The 21,543-nt window shown below is 43.2% G+C and overlaps 1 protein-coding gene across 1 annotated transcript in view; it reads right to left on the bottom strand.

Annotated features, from left to right (window-relative positions):
* The window catches only part of ano1a (anoctamin 1, calcium activated chloride channel a), a 67,796-nt gene that overhangs the window by 30,911 nt on the left and 15,342 nt on the right, over positions 1–21,543 (bottom strand). Inside the window, exons 3-8 of the mRNA XM_079284515.1 lie at positions 10,666–10,764; positions 9,814–9,965; positions 6,276–6,330; positions 3,730–3,781; positions 2,533–2,588; positions 2,272–2,313 (exon numbers count right to left, since the gene is read on the bottom strand). Coding sequence (XP_079140641.1) covers positions 2,272–2,313; positions 2,533–2,588; positions 3,730–3,781; positions 6,276–6,330; positions 9,814–9,965; positions 10,666–10,764 — 456 coding nt within the window. The remainder of the gene's footprint in view (positions 1–2,271; positions 2,314–2,532; positions 2,589–3,729; positions 3,782–6,275; positions 6,331–9,813; positions 9,966–10,665; positions 10,765–21,543) is intronic.

Raw genomic sequence — 21,543 nt, 5'->3', positions numbered from 1 at the left:
TTACAATGATCATCAAACAGCTGACTGCGTATGTGCTCTGGTCCCGCTAGTAGGCAAAGAGCACATTAATCACTGTGAAACACACACAAGATCACACTCCGTTCACAGGCGGAGCAGCGAGGCAACAAGGCTTTTAATCACATGAGGCAGGCGTTCAGATGCCAGATTGAGCTCGGAGACAACATTCTCATTTCGTCCGCTGAGGAAAATCTATTTCTTAAGCAGGAACACATGGGATTTGTGATATATATGTGTGCAGTATGTTGCTGTGGAGGCACTTGAAAGCTAAAGCTTTCCCTGATGCTTGAGAACAGAGGGGGAATTATTAGGCTGTTGCCTTAGTGACACACAGCCCACAGTATAATTATGGAGAGCGTTAGCAGGGGAGGAGATGACTTCAGACTCGACGTGAGCTCTTATTTTATTTTCAGTCGCCTGGTTACTTTGATTCTCGTACAGTAGGAGGTAAATGCTCAGAGACGCACAAACGCTGTCGCGTTTGCATGGTAGTCTGGCCTCCATCGTTAAGGTGTAATTCAGTGAGTGGCATGTTTCAGTCACCAATGTATCACTGTGTTGGAGGACAGGAGGTCCATTCATTCCACTCATGTAAACTGAGAGGAAACATTCATCTCTATCAGGAAAGTTTATCGTTTAACGATTTGAGAGCATTTTGCTGCCGTAGTTTGATCCGTTTCTGATGAAAAAAATACTTTAAAAACTGTTGTTGGGGTTAAATATGACAGAAATTGGACCCTTGGGTTAGCTTTTGTAGCTAGCTGGGTAGAGACTTGCTCCTGGCTACCCAAGCTAGCTGTTTGGTGAGTTTATAGTGTAATGGTAATTTTTTTACGTAGTATATATTTTTACTTACGTAGTATATATTTGTACTCAGTGCATTGTATTCATGCATAAGTACCTTCACTGTGTCTCTGTTGTGCAGAAGAAGAGTTCTCCCTGGACTGCTCACATCGATAACTAACTGTGTTGTATGAGAATGTTCCAGCGCCAAGGCCTTTGGGCTGCTTGCTTTGGTTGCTGGCCGTTTGTTTTTCATTGTTGTTCCTATCAGTCTGAGACCAAAATGTCTGTAACATTGGCCATCGGCCCCCACCGTTGCTCATTCTGTATAAAGAAAGCTTGTTCACTTTTTTCGAGGTTCTTCCTCACTGAGACTGTACGCATTCTGTTGTGATGATTGAACCTTCTCTGCGCAGAGAATGAATACTTAAAAGACAACCTGGTTTTTGGTATTATGTATTTCAGCATTAAAACGCAAATGTTTTTACCAACCAAGCTAGCTGTTTGGTTAGCCAACCCGCAAGCTATTCGTCCACACACTGTTTGCCCCAAATTAGCAAGTCAAATGTTTTATGACTCATCAAGACACAGGGTGAAAAATAACATATTTTTCTTTTTTTGCACCTTCATTTCAAAGGTACTGTACATGCTTCTTTTGCATACAAATAAATAGCATTATATCGCAATTTTGCATTAAATTGAAATGTATTCCAAAGCTATTTATTTGAACTTCACATACAATCACATACAGTGTACTTTGCAATGGCAAGTCTTTTAATGTTTTGAGAAGCTTGAACAAATCAAGTGCACAGCAATTATCAACTACTTGTAGATTTCAAAAGTAATAAGATAATTTTAAATAGGAGAACAAGTGCAAATTTCCAAAACCCTATCAAATAAGGTAAAAACAACAGTCTGCTTCTTAAATCTGCAGTCTTACAACCGATGATGATCATATAATAGAATGATTCACTGTTAGTTTTGAGACACAGCACCTGGACGAGACTGATGTGCATGTCTTTTTACACAGCGATTGTGAAATGGACCAAATTGGTGGACAAACTGGATTTCTTTATTTAAATCATGTCCTGATTGTTACTCATATCTGGTACAAACAAAATGCGCCTTTTTATTTTATCATTGTTGTAATTGCAGAGTTCTCTCTGACCTCATTTGAGAAACCTGACAAAGTCAGCTATCAAAATCCCTGGAAAAGATCTCATTGGCTGAAACTCACCAATCAGTGGACACCATACCACTGCTCTGGTTGCTAGCCGAGGTTGCCTTGTCTGCGCAGTATAAGTGGATTTGGGCTGGTTTATTAAACGTAAAGGCACTGCAGTCTAGTTTCAGGTTGTGTTTTGTCTGTCCATGTTTTCTTTGGGCTGATGATTATCTGTTAATTGACCGGAAGTGTTGCTGTGGTGACATCTGACTCAATTTATTGACTGGTGGAATTAATCAACTTACCTTCCTGTCGTTAGGTCCTGCGTTCACCCCCTCGATGTCTCCCTGTAACGATGAATACACTTTTGTTTATCATGCATATCATGAATAAAAACTTTAATTTAACAATAAAATACGAGTCGCTGAGCTGGAAAAGCTTGGGTGATTTTCACATTAGAAACTTGCTGAATTGGAGTCATTCTCTCGGTACGTAAGCAGCAATTTAACAACTGGTCTCAGGCCAGCGGGGGAGAGGTGGCCGTGAAGTGCGATGGTGATACTCACATCGTGTAGAGGATAAGCAGACGTGTAGGTGCTGTTGGCTAGCAGACTGGTGATCCCTGTGAGAAGGCACATTTAATAGGATTATAATCCAGGAGGAGACGCACGCAGCAGTGTAAAACTGAAACTGAAGAGCTTCGAGTCAAAGCCAGAAATGACAATTATATTTCGTCTTCGAAGTTAAAAAGGAAGACTTCTTGGTGAAGAATTACATGTATGGGGAATGTTTTCCAAGACAGATGAAGCTCCATCATGGAGTTGTAATAGTTTGTTATATTAACAGGAAAGCAGTTCCTATTGGTAATAGTTGCATTTGCCACTTGGTTCGTTTGTGTTCACACAAAGTCTCCAGAAGCTGTAAACGAATACCATGAGCAAGCAAGCTGTTGTCTCATTTGTCAGAAATGTTAGAAGATCTGCCTCGAAACACTTCTTCCTCTTTGGGTTTGTTCTCTTCTGCACCACTATTGCTCCTGCGAGCATCGAGAAAAATCAATGTCCTGATTCCCCTTTTTAGAAGACTCAAGAGTTTTGTTGCTTTTTTTTTGGCTTGTTTTGGCCTGCATCCAAGTGCAACTGCTGTGTTCACATACTGGTTGCCAAGACAAACTGAATATTAGGGTGAAACACTTTGGAACAACTGTTAATACACGTTAAGTGCACCTGATTTCTCTCGTCCAGTCCTTGAACTTAAAATATGCCCTTTTTTATTTTTCCCACATTTACTTTGCATTTTCTGCCACAGAAACAAACCTGTATTGTTTAGATGTTCTCCAAATTACCTCAACTACACAACACCCAAGAGGCTGTTGGCCTCAGTTAAGACTGACCAGTTAGCCGTCACTGTCAGTCAACACTGTACTGCGTAGGCGACAGAAAAGTAGGACACATGTAGCTCAGGTTTGACACGATGGCAGCACAAGAGGAAAGGTCCTGGACCCGCTGCACTCGGCAGGTTTCTTTCTCCTAGGATCATAAATCTGCACATCAAATGCTACGAGTTAAGACTCAGGAGGAACTTCAATTTTGGCCTCATAGAGGACGGCTCAGACGGTCAGCAAATCCAACGTGTTGGTCAATGAAGACAACGGCTCATCCTCTCTTGAAGTGGTAATTACACTTTACTCCAATGAACGCAGCACCTACATTAATTGCATATTGGTTCATCTTTTGTATTAGAGTTACAGGCTGAGGTCTTACCCATGGGGTACTTGGTTCTGATGCATCTAGTCCTCTTCAGTACCTCGTAGACCTGACGATACAAAAAAGCATTCAGTCTTAAAACCATGACAATGAATATTTTACTTGTTTAATAGCACAGGTGAAGCTGTTAAGAGGGAGAACGTTGCAGGCAAACCGCAGAGTTTTGTTATGTTCGTCCTCAGAGAGGCTGAGAGTTTTATTGATGGCAGCCGAGGCTCAGCTGGGAGAACGACGACTGCACTGATTGAGGAGCTCCATCCACCAATGAGAAGCCAATCACATTACCCAGCCATTAGTCAAGCTCTGTGAGATGCTGTGCAGGTGTACGTGCGTATGCTAATGCAGCTGTACATGTACGACGCAGATTCACAGAATGAATTTGTTTTTCATGAGAGTCACAGAGAAGCAAGGGCTCTTATTGGAGGGGAGTGCATATCGGGGATGACAGGGTCTACGTAGAAAAGCAAATTTGTCTCTATTAAAGGAGGGGAATCTACAACCATAAATGCAACACGTCAAACACATGCTGTCACTATGCTGAATTTAACACTGTTTGTACAGGAGCCACCTCGAACTCAGCCGTTCTCACTCCTAAGTCGTCAAACACGGCAGCTTGATCTGTGGCAATACGCTTCGGACAATAGCGCTCTACTCTGCCGCAGTAATGGTGGGTGTAAAGGAGTGAACTAGTACGGGTCAGACACATGACTTTCACCCAGGAGACCTCTGTTCTGTATGAAACCAAAAGTCAACATTGACATATTTAAAGTTACATATGTGAGTGAAGTGAAGTAGCCGTACGTAACATACTTAGCATACGTTGTGTACTTAACTATGTAACACACATACTTATTTTAACCCCAACCACGATCTTTTCCTCAACCTAACCAAGTAGTTTTGTTGCCTAAACCTAACCAAGTAGTTTTGTTGCCTAAACCTAACCAAGTAGTTTTGTTACCTAAACCTAACCAAGTAGTTTTGTTACCTAAACCTAACCAAGTAGTTTTGTTATCTAAACCTAACCAAGTAGTTTTGTTGCCTAAACCTAACCAAGTAGTTTTGTTGCCTAAACCTAACCAAGTAGTTTTGTTACCTAAACCTAACCAAGTAGTTTTGTTACCTAAATCTAACCAAGTAATTTTGTTATCTAAACCTAACCAAGTAGTTTTGTTACCTAAACCTAACCAAGTAGTTTTGTTACCTAAATCTAACCAAGTAGTTTTGTTATCTAAACCTAACCAAGTAGTTTTGTTACCTAAACCTAACCAAGTAGTTTTGTTACCTAAATCTAACCAAGTAGTTTTGTTATCTAAACCTAACCAAGTAGTTTTGTTGCCTAAACCTAACCAAGTAGTTTTGTTACCTAAACCTAACCAAGTAGTTTTGTTACCTAAATCTAACCAAGTAGTTTTGTTATCTAAACCTAACCAAGTAGTTTTGTTGCCTAAACCTAACCAAGTAGTTTTGTTACCTAAACCTAACCAAGTAGTTTTGTTACCTAAATCTAACCAAGTAGTTTTGTTATCTAAACCTAACCAAGTAGTTTTGTTACCTAAACCTAACCAAGTAGTTTTGTTACCTAAATCTAACCAAGTAGTTTTGTTATCTAAACCTAACCAAGTAGTTTTGTTGCCTAACCCTAACCAAGTAGTTTTGTTATCTAAACCTAACCAAGTAGTTTTGTTATCTAAACCTAACCAAGTCGTTTTGTTGCCTAACCCTAAGCAAGTAGTTTTGTTATCTAAACCTAACCAAGTAGTTTTGTTATCTAAACCTAACCAAGTCGTTTTGTTACCTAAATCTAACCAAGTAGTTTTGTTATCTAAACCTAACCAAGTAGTTTTGTTACCTAAACCTAACCAAGTAGTTTTGTTACCTAAATCTAACCAAGTAGTTTTGTTATCTAAACCTAACCAAGTAGTTTTGTTGCCTAAACCTAACCAAGTAGTTTTGTTACCTAAACCTAACCAAGTAGTTTTGTTACCTAAATCTAACCAAGTAGTTTTGTTATCTAAACCTAACCAAGTAGTTTTGTTATCTAAACCTAACCAAGTAGTTTTGTTACCTAAATCTAACCAAGTAGTTTTGTTATCTAAACCTAACCAAGTAGATTTGTTGCCTAACCCTAACCAAGTAGTTTTGTTATCTAAACCTAACCAAGTAGTTTTGTTATCTAAACCTAACCAAGTCGTTTTGTTGCCTAACCCTAACCAAGTAGTTTTGTTATCTAAACCTAACCAAGTAGTTTTGTTATCTAAACCTAACCAAGTCGTTTTGTTGCCTAACCCTAACCAAGTAGTTTTGTTATCTAAACCTAACCAAGTAGTTTTGTTACCTAAATCTAACCCAGTAGCTTTGTGAACACTGAAGTTTATTTTTTTAAAGTCAGTGTACGCATGGAAAGACCGGAAATTGGCACTTGCAACTGACTCTAGAGGGCTACGTAGAGTCTCATAGTTTGAAGAATAGGGCCCCTGACCAAGCAGCTGTATTTGAGCAGAGTCTTGAGTGAGAACGTGTCATCTTCTTCAACTAATACTTACTATTGAGATCCTGGTCTTGCTGTCAAAGAACTTGTCCCTGTCAGACAGATCGAATCTGGAAACAAAGAACATAACAGATATAGTTTTAGTTGCATATAGGGTGCAAACTGTTAGCAGCATATTTGTTAAATATGCTTCTCTTTACTTTCATAGTAGTTATTAGAAAGAGAAAGTGAGGAGAGCTGAGATGAACAACAATCATTCTATAGCAGCTATAATGCTGAAGTTGTTTTTACTGTCCACACAATAAACTGAGATAAAATATGTGATGTGAAAAAAAGACCTCCACAAATAGGACTAAAATAACCTTGAAGTCACGTGATGTGTGTTGATGCACAAGTAGAATGAAATGGAGGCTAGGTCATTATGTTTCAGTGCAGTGCAAGCTGCAGGCTGCAATTTCACATCAAAAACATCAAAATGAAAGGATGAGAGGCAAGAAGGCTCTAAAAAGCCTGAACCAGCCAGCCCTGTCTCCTGCTAATCATGTTCATAAGCAGTTCACTTGCAGCAGCGATTTGCATCACCGGTGACATTTACTGCCAATCGGGATAAACCGTACATAGAACGATGTTTGTTTGAGTTTGTTTAAAGTTGACAAAGACTCTTCCTCAACCTCAATCAATGAATTACCTTCCTAAATCAGGCCTCAATTGATGGCTCCTGAAATGTGCTTCTTGTGACCCTGTGACACACATCCCCTGTGAGATCGATGACCTCTGTCCACGCTCTCACTCCCTCCTCAGGACTGTTTTAATGGTCCCTCCTCTCCTTATCGACTCTGTTATCGGCTCTGTGTTTAGCCGACATCACGCCGGAACATCTATACATTTTTATAGATGCATTTTATATGAAAGAGCAGTAACATCACAAGATACAGTTTGAGCCGCAGACTTGTTAGCAGGCCTGCTGGCAGTGGTGCTGAAGACAACAACTCCCATGATACCAGGCTCAAGAAATGTGTAAAGGTATAAGCTCTGTAAAGATATAATATCGTAATAATATAATGTTTTTCTATTGTCTATTTAAAGTAAATACTTTTTTTTATCTCTACAAATACTTTTAATTACCCTTAAAAAACATAAAAACACTTTCTAAACTTACGTGCTTAACGACCGGCAATTCAAAGGAATACACTTCCTGTCATTTTACATGCATTTTTTAATGATTATGGATATTATAGGAATAGGAATATTTGTAAAATATAACCTCACACGTCATGGTAAATTACACTTAAAACCTGCACAAATACAATAATATGCCATTAAAAAAACATCATATTAATTGGTGGTGTAACGGATCATTGTCGATCTGTGATCCGTACGGATTCCCCCGGCACGGTCCAGCACGCGTGTGAACCGCGGATTAAAAAGATAGTGAGTGGGCCGCTGCTGTCAGTCAGTTAGTACTTGTGTATAGTGCTGCTTGTTGGCACTGAAATGGTCCTTGTGTCCCTGCTGCCTCCAATTTAAGACTCGTCCAAATGTAGAAGCAGCATGTGGAAGGAGCCAGATTAAGTTCATGCGGTTTGAAAAGCCACTCTACACTGTATACCGGTAATCTATAACTCGGCTTAATATCAGGGAACATGCCTGCAGTGTTTCCAGTATTGATGAAGATGAAGTGATGGAGAAGAAGTGGAGGGAGATCTCCGGCTAGCTGTTAGTCAGAGATGTAAATATAGCTGCCCGCTGCCCACTCTCTCCTCCATATGTCCCAGCAGGCTGACGTTCATGCTAAGACATTCTTCTTCTCTGATCGTTGCCTTTGGAAGTGCTTTTACTCGCTGGGGCAGAACAGTAAGCGTCAGTGAAGTCATGATTTCTGTCTGTAGCTAATCCAGTTAGCTATCCAGTGCAATTGTTTTAACAAATCCTCCAACACAGTGTTGAGACATGTAGATGGCTTGTGATTTTGGCTGGATGTGTTTATTTTGCTCGGAGGAGAGAAGGCTGAGGCAGCAAGAGAGCGTCACGCTTCAGCCATCCTGTTATGCTGTTGAGGGATTTTTTGGTTCAATTTACACCTCTGTGGTTGTTATCGCTCCATGCTGTCTGAATGGTTAAAGCTTTATTAATTACATTACAAAATGCTAAACGCTCTCTGCAAAAGAGTCTTACAATAACACAGAAATCACTTACATTTAATAGCTGGAGAGAATTGTCCAACATGATCTCGATATCTTACCAACCTTGAAATATCGGACTGAACTGTGAGATAATTATGGTCGTTTGGTGGGGAATTTCTGACTTGATTGTGTATAATTGTGAGCCAGCTGCAATAGCCTGCCTCTTCCCTTAAATTCTGGTGACTCTGATTACACAGTGTACCATCATTTGCTTCAAGCAACATTCATTTATGACAAAGTTTACATCAATGGACAGACATTATTTCTCCACTAACCTGGATAAAATTGGACAATTTAGTCATTTATGTAGATATTTAAAATGTGTGGGTTCCTCTGTTTTGCTCTCCAACAGCTCTCTTTAGCTGCTAAATGCTCCGCTTTGTTCACCAGCTCGTCTCTGGCGGTGTCTGTCCAACCTGTTCAACTCCTCAAACACGACGCTTTATCAGTGCCCCTCTGCATCTGACACCGACGCACCGAGGCACCCTTTAACATCTGTATGAGTCACACCGAGCTTTTCAACTAGCTCATCATCATTTGACGGTCAGAGCTAATTATTTCATGAAGAGCGAGAAAGTCTACATAGGGCGAAGGAGGGGAGTTTGGATAGCTAAAACACACCGATTTTGAACCCAAACCCCGATCTTTTGTTGCCCTAACTTAACCTAACTTGCGTAAGTAAAACATAAAACTAAGTAAACCTACTGTGAACATGGGAGTTTATTTTGAAAAGACACTGCATGTGGAAACTGACACGCTGTCCCTGACACGTCTAACAATGGCGCTAGAGGGTTACCTAGAGTGGCATAGTTAAACGTATCCTCATACAGTGGTTCGTACAGCATGTCTTATGAAAAGTTACTCCTCCTTCTTTGTTCGTTTCCCTACAAATGTCAAGCAACACGTGTCAATTTCTGCTCGTCACATGCATAAGGTATTTTCAAAATAAACTTCCGTCTTCACAAGAAACTACTCAGTTGGGTTTCGGCAACAAAACTACTTGGTTAGGTTTAGGAAAAGATCGTCAACATCACGCAAGTTACGTGACCAATAAACCAACATTGACCTCTCGTTTCACAGGGGGAACGAACAGCGGTCTCCGAGCCGAAAGATCGCTGGTTGTTGTCATCCATATTAATAAACTCTGCAGGACTTTTACTGGGTCACAGCCTCAATCATAAAACAGATCAGTAAACCCAAATATCACAGAATTAGCACTAGAGTAGCTTCACATAAGCTACATAAATGAATTTTAGTTGTATTGAGCTCTCAATACAACTCTTTGGCATGTCGTTTTTCTACGTACCTACTGTATGTGGCAAAGCAAAGGTGTACCAAGCTACACGTCTAAGAAATATTCGTTTGATGCTCCATCTTCACAACTGACAGCAGAGCAGAGCTTTTACTCACAGGTGCTGCTTCTCCCTGGAGAACGGGTGAGAGAGGGATTTGACGCTTTGTGGCCGGTTGGCGTCCACTTTTGGGTGGAGAGGAGCTGTGATTTTGTGAATGAACAGTCGGATCTTCTCCACCAGATTGCCGCCTTCTTTCACCTCGTAAACCTGCGGAGGAGGCCGAAGACACTTCATTCATCGAGATTGCATCCTTTGCATCCCATTTGCAGTCGGTCTCATTTTATTTTTCAAGAGTTAAAATATTGTGTGATCTGATTTCACAATACTGTTTTTAGATGTGATCAGAGCGCAGAGGTAATTCGTCAGTTTCTCTAGTTGAGCCTGTATCTATAAGGGTCTACTTACTCACTTTGAGAGCCCGGAAGGGTTTGGTTCTTGAGAATAGCATAGTCTGTAGCATGGTCTAAATCCTGACTGCTCAGTTTGTCATTTTGTCGGTATTTGTCTCCAGAAATGGACACTGTTCCATAGAGACTCGAGGGTAGAGTTCAATATTGATTCAATATATATTGACTGAATCAGCTGATGTGTTTCGTGCCGATATCCAATACCTCTGATTTTGACAGTTACCTATCAGGTTAGGTGACAGTTCCTATCAGGTACACTGTAGTGAGGTGTTCGATGGTTATTGGATTCTTTTCAAAATCTCATTCCAAGGCTTGTATGAGCACAAATTGGCTCCATTGGGGGTGTTATAATGCTACATGAATGGAAATGAGAGATGAACATGAAACATTAATTATCACACTCAGCAATGCAGCTCTAAGAGCCAATTCAGTTAGCCTCAGGAACGATCCACGGTAAATATGCACGTGACAAATGGAGAATTGAGTGGTGGGAGGAGTACCTTCTTTGTCGGCAGCTTGAGCTTCATGAACTCAGCCTCTCGACACAGAACATTCCAGGGTGCGTGGATCTTCAAGAAGCCAATTCCTGGGATCTTTTTCTGAAATGCAACAAAGTTTTGGATATGGGGGCAATTCATGATTGTCTAAGAATGTATCAACCACATCCAACAATACATTTTTGAAGATGACATTGCAGCCCGCAGAGCAGCAAGTTGCTCTTCTGTTAGATTCAGATCTCTACTGTCTGGTAGAGTCCGGTTTCCTGTCAGGAAAATCCACTGCATCCATTTCAGCACAAACAAGTCTTTAATGCTGCATATGGGATCTTTCTCTCTCTGCAGCTTGTACTGTTACGCAAAACCACTCATGCACTGCCAGACTCACTTCACACCCTCCAGCTCGGCACACTAACCTGTCTGAATACAGAAATATACAAGCACCAGTTCAAACTAGCTGACTGGCTGTATACATCAAAGAGATTGACCATGTTATTTGTTCCGTCTGATGACAGTAAGCATGGGCTGGTGAAGTAGAACTGTTAGGTTGCTGCAGCCAGAATGATACCGCAAAGATTAATATACTGTTAATTGGAATATGACAAATAGGGTTTATATGCATGTGCATTTCAAAAAAGAATTGTAGGTGCATATCAGCAACTTATCTCTTTAAGGGTTAAATACATTATGAAATAGAAATAATTGCTCCGGCTAACGAGAACTCCTGTTATTGATCTGCCTGGGTGTTGCTCTCAATTTGTATTGAAGCAACAGTGTTTCTTTCAATGAAATGGATGCTTCCGTTAATTAAAGCATGTAACTGTGAAAACTTAATGAGGAATTAGGAATCGGTTTAATAGCAACTATATTGTCATGTTTTAAAATCATAAATGTTATATTAGCTCACTGTTGTAGTAGTTGCATAAACACTAAGCACTGCAACTTCAAACTACTCTTTAATGAACACTCTGGAAGTGTTATTTTTGTTTGTTTTAGTGTTATGAAGAAGAAAATGAGTGGAAGTACATAGCCAACTGTCTTACATTGTTAACAATATCTGTTGAATTTGTGCAGAAAGACTAAAATTACTTTTTACTTTTTTCCTTGATTTGTCGATAGCTGTTCTGGGTTATTATAGAGTGCTGTGGGAATGAGTCCTAAAACAAGGAAATGAGTCAGCATTTTTGCATATCCGGTTCCATCATTATGGAAGTCAATGGATTTTTTAATGGGTTTTTGGTTAGATGCCTGAAATAAGGTGTGTGGTTAACACAAGCTTGAGAGATTTAACGTTTTGTTTCACGACATAAAATACGTCATTAACTGTCCTCACGGATTTTGAATCTTTTATGTGTTGAAATGAAAAAAGGCGGTTTCCTAGAAGTGGAAAAATTAGACTACAAAACGGCACTGCACCAAACACTAGTACACCGAGTGTAGCTTGTCTGTTGCCGAGCGTTAGTTTTTTTCTTCTGCTGATTGCGTTCACCCTTCAAAAATCATAAAAGTAGTGTTCAATTGTTTAGATTATCTTGCTGAACAAAACATGCAATTATCAATAACTTCTCTTTGCCACAGAGCTTGTTTTCTGCAATAATCCAAAATCCAATGGAAGAATCCAATTGGATTTTTTGTCGGGGGAACCGGAACTAGATGCTGAAGTCCACACAAAACAAAACTAACACACGCAACATCTGGGGCGCCGTGGTAGCTGAAACATTACAGTGCATGCTGTTGGGGTCTCACCATATGGCTTAAACATGTGCTGTGGACAAAGAGAATCAGGCCTTCACTGTTTCAAGCAAAGGTCTCATCCTGACTTGTAGTTTGATGAGAATAAACCTCCTCGGGAGGAATGTCACACTAGGGTGTGAATTCCCCCCCCCCCCAAAAAAACTATGGTTCCTGAAGTCACCTGAATGCACCGCTGCAATCTCATTGGCCGAAGGCCAAGAGACCCCAGGACCCCTGTGGTTCAACCCCTGTTCTACAAAACTGTCTGCAGGTTCACACTTCTCCGCTTTTTCCCGTCGACCTCCGTCGAACAGGGAGCACACCACGCTCTCTTCGCCCGGACCTTCGTCCTGGACGCATGAAGACACATCGGCCTCTCCTCCCCCCCTCCAGCACGGCGGAGGCCACGAGGAAGCAACGGCCCTTCTCCCCTACTCAAACCCTGACAAGCCATTTCGCTGGACGAAACAGCCCGCGATAACGAATCTGCTTCAGCGATCTGTTCAGTGCTTTTTGTTTCTTTTTCTTTTGGTGCACACATTCCGGCGAAGGAAAGACGACAACGCCTCCCTCCTTCACCGACGATTCCCGGTAAGACGCACGGACCACGCCGTCAGCCGAAGTTAGATCACCCTCCCTGCCGCGAGGATAGATCACGTCTGCGTTTGCTCCACAGCGAGCTGCGCCACGACGGACCGAAACAGCGCCAGCTCAAACGCCGCGCTGAGAAGCACCCCCCCCCCCCTTCCTCTCGAAGAAAAAGGACAACTTTGCTCACGAACACTTCAACGTTGCAACGAAGCATCGACAAGTAAGATTCTTGGCATTTGGGCATAGCTTAGCTTAAATTAACGTAAGTTAAATTCAGGTCATTCATTTATCTGTTGATATTCCCGTGTTTTTGTGCGGTTAAGTTACTGTCGCGTGATATTGAGGTATTACGCAATCATTACGGCGCAGAAAAGCGCCGCTGTATTCGTGTATTAACTGCTATGACTGTTTCTTTGGGATTATTTTCATTCATTGTCTTCCACTCCGTGTGGAAGTTCTCTTTTCATTAACTCGACTCTGTGAGTGAGCTGAGGTGCGTGGCTTATCACGGCATATGTTACCGGCAGTTCAAAGACGACAGCGGTATACTTATGCGTGATGGAACCAGCAAACTCAGGCTCACTACAACGCGGACCGCGCGCAGAAGTTTGATTCATGAGCCCCCACCTTTTTCTCTTTCCTCCTCTCACGTAACACACACAGCTCCTAGCTCTACACCTGAGAAACCCCGTTGAAACGATCGCCTCACAACACACGTGCTGCCCAGGCACACGTGATTACATACAGCAGCCTAACTGCCATTTTGTCCGAGTCACTCGACTCCGCCATCTTTGTAGTTTTTAGCTGTAGTTCTTAAGGCCCCTCCCCTTTTGGCCCGCGTCACTCGACGCCGCCATCTTTGTAGTCTCTAGCTGAAGCTGTAAGACTCCCCCTCCTTTTCATCCACAGACCCCCACACACACACACACACACACAGACATACACTCTCATCCATTTTATTCATTCTTTAGTTTAGGCATATAAAATTGTATGATAACGTTTGTTGGTTGCAATATTAATTGATTTGATCATTTATTATTTTGATTCAATAAACTCTGTTATACTTTCAGGAGCAGTCGTCTGTGATTACTTGTGCATATGTATTTGATAAGACTGTATGTAGTAGCCTGTGCTCGAACTTAAAACCTTCACTGTCACTGAATGTATAGTCATACGCAGACTATTGACATTATGAGTGACTACTAATTATGAGACTTAGTTTTATCGTTTGGTTATTGGTCCCTGTTCGCAGGGTGGTGCCCCGTTTTTATTAATAATCATTAATAATTGTTACATACATTAATAATTCTATTGATGTCAAGAATTCAGTTTCTTAAATGCTGATAACCCAAACACGCTCCTTTAGTTCCCAACATAATGGTGCCCCGTGTGAGGCTACGTTATTCCAGTTTTGTTACAGTATATATGCACATTAATCCATAATTAATTTTGAATAATTAATTAACAGCGCAAGGGGGGTGGATCTCTGACAACAGAAACTTAGAGAGATGCACTTCACAGGAAGTACACTCTAATCTCGCCAGTGCCGAAACCAACCGGCAGAATGGCAGCTTACTATTGACTACTAACGTTTAACTGCATGCTTCAACTCACCCTGTAGACATGCACTAACCGCTAACACAGCCAACTTCAACCAGAACAGTTGCATGACCTGACAAACCATTGTGACTGTAAACTGATGCTCCACTCTCATGAACAACGCTTTGCATGCTTTATAGACTCTACCAGAAGTAACCAAAGAAGACATAACCTCTGCCGTAGCAGTCAGATTTAACCCAGGACCTCATCCGAGAAGGCTCAGCTGTCAACAGCTGGAGCAGCGAAAGACCAGCCTAGCTAGTCACACTAGCCGTGCTAACGAAATCTGTAAATCTGCTACCACTACTGTTATGCAACCCTCACAGGTACCTCTGGCCTATAGTCTTGGCAACGCAACTCCAATATCGATAGATTCTAAAACTTAGACACAGGACTCGCTCTAAATCTACCGATCAGAGAGAGATAGACGCACATATCATGTACTAATAGATCCAGAAGCGACAGACTAACTGGATTCCCTCCTATTCATAACAACACGTAGCCAACCTACGACTGCTCCGCCGACGGACTCCAGTCCTGTCTAGGAGTTGAACCAGTAACCACTGTTTGCCCCTCACCTGCTTCTTGTCTTTCTATTCTTTCCTTCTCTCTCTTTTGTGTTTTGTTTTTGTTTATTTGGGTTGTTACTTTCTTTGACACTATGCCGCAATGCTAGATTATCACAACATCATAATAGCGATTGAATTATTTGGGAATAATGTTTTGCTCACCTATGATTTGAATTGTGCATGATAGTAGATGTAGGTAGAAGTAGTTAAAGTCATCTGCCCAGATGCCACCTTAGTCATCTGCCCAGATGCCAATGAACTCTGAACTTGAACACCATGAACTTGACCACTATGAACCTTGAACTCTATGAACAATGAACACTGCCTGTTTTAACCACTGCTTTTGGTCTCAGGAACACTTGGACTGTCTCACCTCTTCAGGTTTCCCCACCACATGGATGCACATGCCAGCCCTTGGTTTGCTCTAAAGACCGAAGCCAGCACCTCGCTCTTCAGAACAAAGGGGGGATGTTGGGGTCTCACCATATGGCTTAAACATGTGCTGTGGACAAAGAGAATCAGGCCTTCACTGTTTCAAGCAAAGGTCTCATCCTGACTTGTAGTTTGATGAGAATAAACCTCCTCGGGAGGAATGTCACACTAGGGTGTGAATTCCCCCCCCCCCCAAAAAAACTATGGTTCCTGAAGTCACCTGAATGCACCGCTGCAATCTCATTGGCCGAAGGCCAAGAGACCCCAGGACCCCTGTGGTTCAACCCCTGTTCTACAAAACTGTCTGCAGGTTCACACTTCTCCGCTTTTTCCCGTCGACCTCCGTCGAACAGGGAGCACACCACGCTCTCTTCGCCCGGACCTTCGTCCTGGACGCATGAAGACACATCGGCCTCTCCTCCCCCCCTCCAGCACGGCGGAGGCCACGAGGAAGCAACGGCCCTTCTCCCCTACTCAAACCCTGACAAGCCATTTCGCTGGACGAAACAGCCCGCGATAACGAATCTGCTTCAGCGATCTGTTCAGTGCTTTTTGTTTCTTTTTCTTTTGGTGCACACATTCCGGCGAAGGAAAGACGACAACGCCTCCCTCCTTCACCGACGATTCCCGGTAAGACGCACGGACCACGCCGTCAGCCGAAGTTAGATCACCCTCCCTGCCGCGAGGATAGATCACGTCTGCGTTTGCTCCACAGCGAGCTGCGCCACGACGGACCGAAACAGCGCCAGCTCAAACGCCGCGCTGAGAAGCACCCCCCCCCCCCTTCCTCTCGAAGAAAAAGGACAACTTTGCTCACGAACACTTCAACGTTGCAACGAAGCATCGACAAGTAAGATTCTTGGCATTTGGGCATAGCTTAGCTTAAATTAACGTAAGTTAAATTCAGGTCATTCATTTATCTGTTGATATTCCCGTGTTTTTGTGCGGTTAAGTTACTGTCGCGTGATATTGAGGTATTACGCAATCATTACGGCGCAGAAAAGCGCCGCTGTATTCGTGTATTAACTGCTATGACTGTTTCTTTGGGATTATTTTCATTCATTGTCTTCCACTCCGTGTGGAAGTTCTCTTTTCATTAACTCGACTCTGTGAGTGAGCTGAGGTGCGTGGCTTATCACGGCATATGTTACCGGCAGTTCAAAGACGACAGCGGTATACTTATGCGTGATGGAACCAGCAAACTCAGGCTCACTACAACGCGGACCGCGCGCAGAAGTTTGATTCATGAGCCCCCACCTTTTTCTCTTTCCTCCTCTCACGTAACACACACAGCTCCTAGCTCTACACCTGAGAAACCCCGTTGAAACGATCGCCTCACAACACACGTGCTGCCCAGGCACACGTGATTACATACAGCAGCCTAACTGCCATTTTGTCCGAGTCACTCGACTCCGCCATCTTTGTAGTTTTTAGCTGTAGTTCTTAAGGCCCCTCCCCTTTTGGCCCGCGTCACTCGACGCCGCCATCTTTGTAGTCTCTAGCTGAAGCTGTAAGACTCCCCCTCCTTTTCATCCACAGACCCCCACACACACACACACACACACAGACATACACTCTCATCCATTTTATTCATTCTTTAGTTTAGGCATATAAAATTGTATGATAACGTTTGTTGGTTGCAATATTAATTGATTTGATCATTTATTATTTTGATTCAATAAACTCTGTTATACTTTCAGGAGCAGTCGTCTGTGATTACTTGTGCATATGTATTTGATAAGACTGTATGTAGTAGCCTGTGCTCGAACTTAAAACCTTCACTGTCACTGAATGTATAGTCATACGCAGACTATTGACATTATGAGTGACTACTAATTATGAGACTTAGTTTTATCGTTTGGTTATTGGTCCCTGTTCGCAGGGTGGTGCCCCGTTTTTATTAATAATCATTAATAATTGTTACATACATTAATAATTCTATTGATGTCAAGAATTCAGTTTCTTAAATGCTGATAACCCAAACACGCTCCTTTAGTTCCCAACATAATGGTGCCCCGTGTGAGGCTACGTTATTCCAGTTTTGTTACAGTATATATGCACATTAATCCATAATTAATTTTGAATAATTAATTATCCCAAAAATATTTTTTTCGAAAAATTATTTTTTTTCTTCTTTTGAATGATCCAAATTCCTGAAACTTATTTCCCAAAATAGGTAGGCTTTGATATTCAAAATCTTTTCTTATTGTAATTAAATTTTTGATTTTAAATCCAGATTTTTAATCTTAATCTTTAATTCCCTTCTCGAAATTTTATTTCGTTTCCAGGTTTAATTATTCGTTTAATTTCTTAAAACTAACAGCCAGCTGTGTAGTAGATTTGATCGTTTATTTGTAATACCTTGCTTGCTTTCTTAAATCCCTCAAAGAAGTTACACACAGCTGTCACAGGCCCAAAGTGCTAAACCACATTAGCATTTTCGCACCTCTGGCTGCAAAGCAGTAGTGATACCTCAGAGCAGCAACAGTAGAAACGTAAGTCAGAGAGCTAGACATTTCACTGTGCGCCTGCATGAACCGTAACACTAACAGTAATTAACATCTAACAGTAGAAATCCTAAGTTACAGAACTAGACATTTCACTGAGAACCGTAAACACTAACAGTTTCCGTTCTAACACTAGGGAATTAACAACTACTGGGAGTCGTGTTCATTAGAGAGAATGAGCAACGAGAAATCCCCCATTCCTGGAGCTGTAGCTCCAGAAGACACCGCATTACGAGATGCGGTGGCTGATGTCCTCGGACTCACAGCAAAGGAAAGAGAGTACTTTGCAAAATACACTGCTGTCCTATGCGACGAGCAATTAGAGCAGCTGGTGGCTTATGTAAATAACCCAGCAGGTAACAGAGAGCGCCTGATTCAGGACGTAATCGGCGAAATACTGCTCATCTACCATCAGAAAATGCAGCTGCAAGCTACCCGAACCCGGGCACAGAGCGACGAGCAGCAACGCGAGATCTGGACACTCCGAACAGAGGTTCAGGAGTTGTCACGTGACTGTAGAGCCCTACAGTCAGAAAATAGTAGCCTGCGCAGTGACCTCAGAGAGGTCAACCTAGAACTCTCTAAAGCATCAGAGAGTGATGACAAACTGAAAGCGCTTCAAGGTGTTCCAGCAACCCCGGTAGGTACTGCTACCCCCTACCGAGCCTTTCAGCCCAGTCATTTATTGGTCTCAGCTCCCTCATTCCCCGAGACCCGAACCACCTTGCATTTCTTAAACGCGACATCCCCAACCAGGAGGAGAGAGGACCAACACCAGGTCCTAGACGGCCCAGGTGGCTTCAAAACCACCTCAGGCGAACGCAATCCTCCACGCAGTTCATGCGCGCGGCAAGAACTGACCCCATCCCCCTCAGGGAGGGAGGATGATCGTCGTTACCACCATCGCGAGTATGGAGACTCAGACGACTCGGACGGCCCAGGCCCCATCAACCTTGGAGGCCTGCGTACTCGACAGATTGAGTCTCTGGCAAAAGACGTAGAGCGCTTCAATCCCGATAATTACGACTCGAGCATCGACGACTACCTAAGGGAGATCGATCGCTGCCTCCTCGACCTATCGCGCCCCTCATCGCGCGAAAAGCTAAAGCTAGTGTGGAAAACCACTGCGCGAAGCGTCCACGCTTTCGTGGAAACGCTCCAGCCGAGCATCCGCGACTGCTATTCATCCCTTTGTCACGCCCTTAGGGAGGAGTACTCCTTGTACAACGACCCAGCTTCTGCCACCCTCTGCGCCTTTGCCATTTCCCAGGAAAGGCTAGAGTCTCCGAGAGACTACTTCAGGCGCTTGAGATCTGCGTACTTCCAAGGACGTAACGCCCCAGGTCTAGAAGAAGACCATGCCTTCAAGTCGCTATTCCTGCACAATCTCCACGACAACGTGAGATACGATGTTACCATGCACTGCAGAACGAGTAACCTCACCATGCCAGAGATTAGGAAGTACGCGCAACTTGCATGGAAGACACGCGGACGGCCGACAAATCGGTACGAAGACACCGCCATAGTCTTAGGCATCCAACAGTCGAGCGACTCTGACCTAGCGTCGGAAGACGACGAGAGGACTTGGCCTAGCGAGCCCTGGTCACCCCCGAGGAACAAACAACCCTGGCGGTCGAAAGACCAACGGAACCAGGGGGGTGAAAGACGCCCTCAAGGGCAACCCATCAGGTAACGCTGACTCGCAGCCCACCTGACTAAGCCAAGTGACCTTTCCCCCTGCTGCCAAGTCGACATGGTAGGGGGAGGGAAGAGAACTCAGCACACTTCCGGAAACGACCACTCCCATTTTCGCACCTCGTTCTTCAACCTTCTTGGGCGACCTTGTTCGCAAAGGCAATGCCCGTTATGTATATCTCTATACATATTCTTCAGTCTTACTGGGGGGTCATAACACTCTTGCTCTACCCGACTCCGGGTCAGAAACGAGCCTCATGTGTTCCCCCACCTTTTCGCATACACCTCTAGGGTGCCACAACCTTAGAGCACCCTTTCGAGCACCCTAGCTCGTAAAACCTTTTGTCAACTAAGCCTTCTTCTCCTGCTCTGTCAGCATGATCCACCTCCAGCTTGTTCCACGAAGCCACCGCCTTCTTTCAGCCGAGTCATCGGCCGGTTCTGTCAAGTCGCCAGTGCCGTAGGTAACTGAACTTGACCTGTGCGCCGGACCTGTCTCCATCTCTAATTAGGAGGGTGGGGGGAGGGAGATATCACCAGCCCGTCATGACACACTCCAGAGTGAAACTGTTCGCGACGTTTCCCTGAGTGCTGACGGTAACGTGGGATATCCGCCCTCGCCACTTGAACAGCGCAAGGGGGGTGGATCTCTGACAACAGAAACTTAGAGAGATGCACTTCACAGGAAGTACACTCTAATCTCGCCAGTGCCGAAACCAACCGGCAGAATGGCAGCTTACTATTGACTACTAACGTTTAACTGCATGCTTCAACTCACCCTGTAGACATGCACTAACCGCTAACACAGCCAACTTCAACCAGAACAGTTGCATGACCTGACAAACCATTGTGACTGTAAACTGATGCTCCACTCTCATGAACAACGCTTTGCATGCTTTATAGACTCTACCAGAAGTAACCAAAGAAGACATAACCTCTGCCGTAGCAGTCAGATTTAACCCAGGACCTCATCCGAGAAGGCTCAGCTGTCAACAGCTGGAGCAGCGAAAGACCAGCCTAGCTAGTCACACTAGCCGTGCTAACGAAATCTGTAAATCTGCTACCACTACTGTTATGCAACCCTCACAGGTACCTCTGGCCTATAGTCTTGGCAACGCAACTCCAATATCGATAGATTCTAAAACTTAGACACAGGACTCGCTCTAAATCTACCGATCAGAGAGAGATAGACGCACATATCATGTACTAATAGATCCAGAAGCGACAGACTAACTGGATTCCCTCCTATTCATAACAACACGTAGCCAACCTACGACTGCTCCGCCGACGGACTCCAGTCCTGTCTAGGAGTTGAACCAGTAACCACTGTTTGCCCCTCACCTGCTTCTTGTCTTTCTATTCTTTCCTTCTCTCTCTTTTGTGTTTTGTTTTTGTTTATTTGGGTTGTTACTTTCTTTGACACTATGCCGCAATGCTAGATTATCACAACATCATAATAGCGATTGAATTATTTGGGAATAATGTTTTGCTCACCTATGATTTGAATTGTGCATGATAGTAGATGTAGGTAGAAGTAGTTAAAGTCATCTGCCCAGATGCCACCTTAGTCATCTGCCCAGATGCCAATGAACTCTGAACTTGAACACCATGAACTTGACCACTATGAACCTTGAACTCTATGAACAATGAACACTGCCTGTTTTAACCACTGCTTTTGGTCTCAGGAACACTTGGACTGTCTCACCTCTTCAGGTTTCCCCACCACATGGATGCACATGCCAGCCCTTGGTTTG

The sequence above is a fragment of the Melanostigma gelatinosum genome (genome assembly GCF_949748355.1).
Source record: "Melanostigma gelatinosum genome assembly, chromosome: 2".
In the NCBI taxonomy this organism is placed as follows: Eukaryota; Metazoa; Chordata; class Actinopteri; order Perciformes; family Zoarcidae; genus Melanostigma; species Melanostigma gelatinosum.
This window is presented reverse-complemented; position numbering and strand designations above follow the sequence as displayed.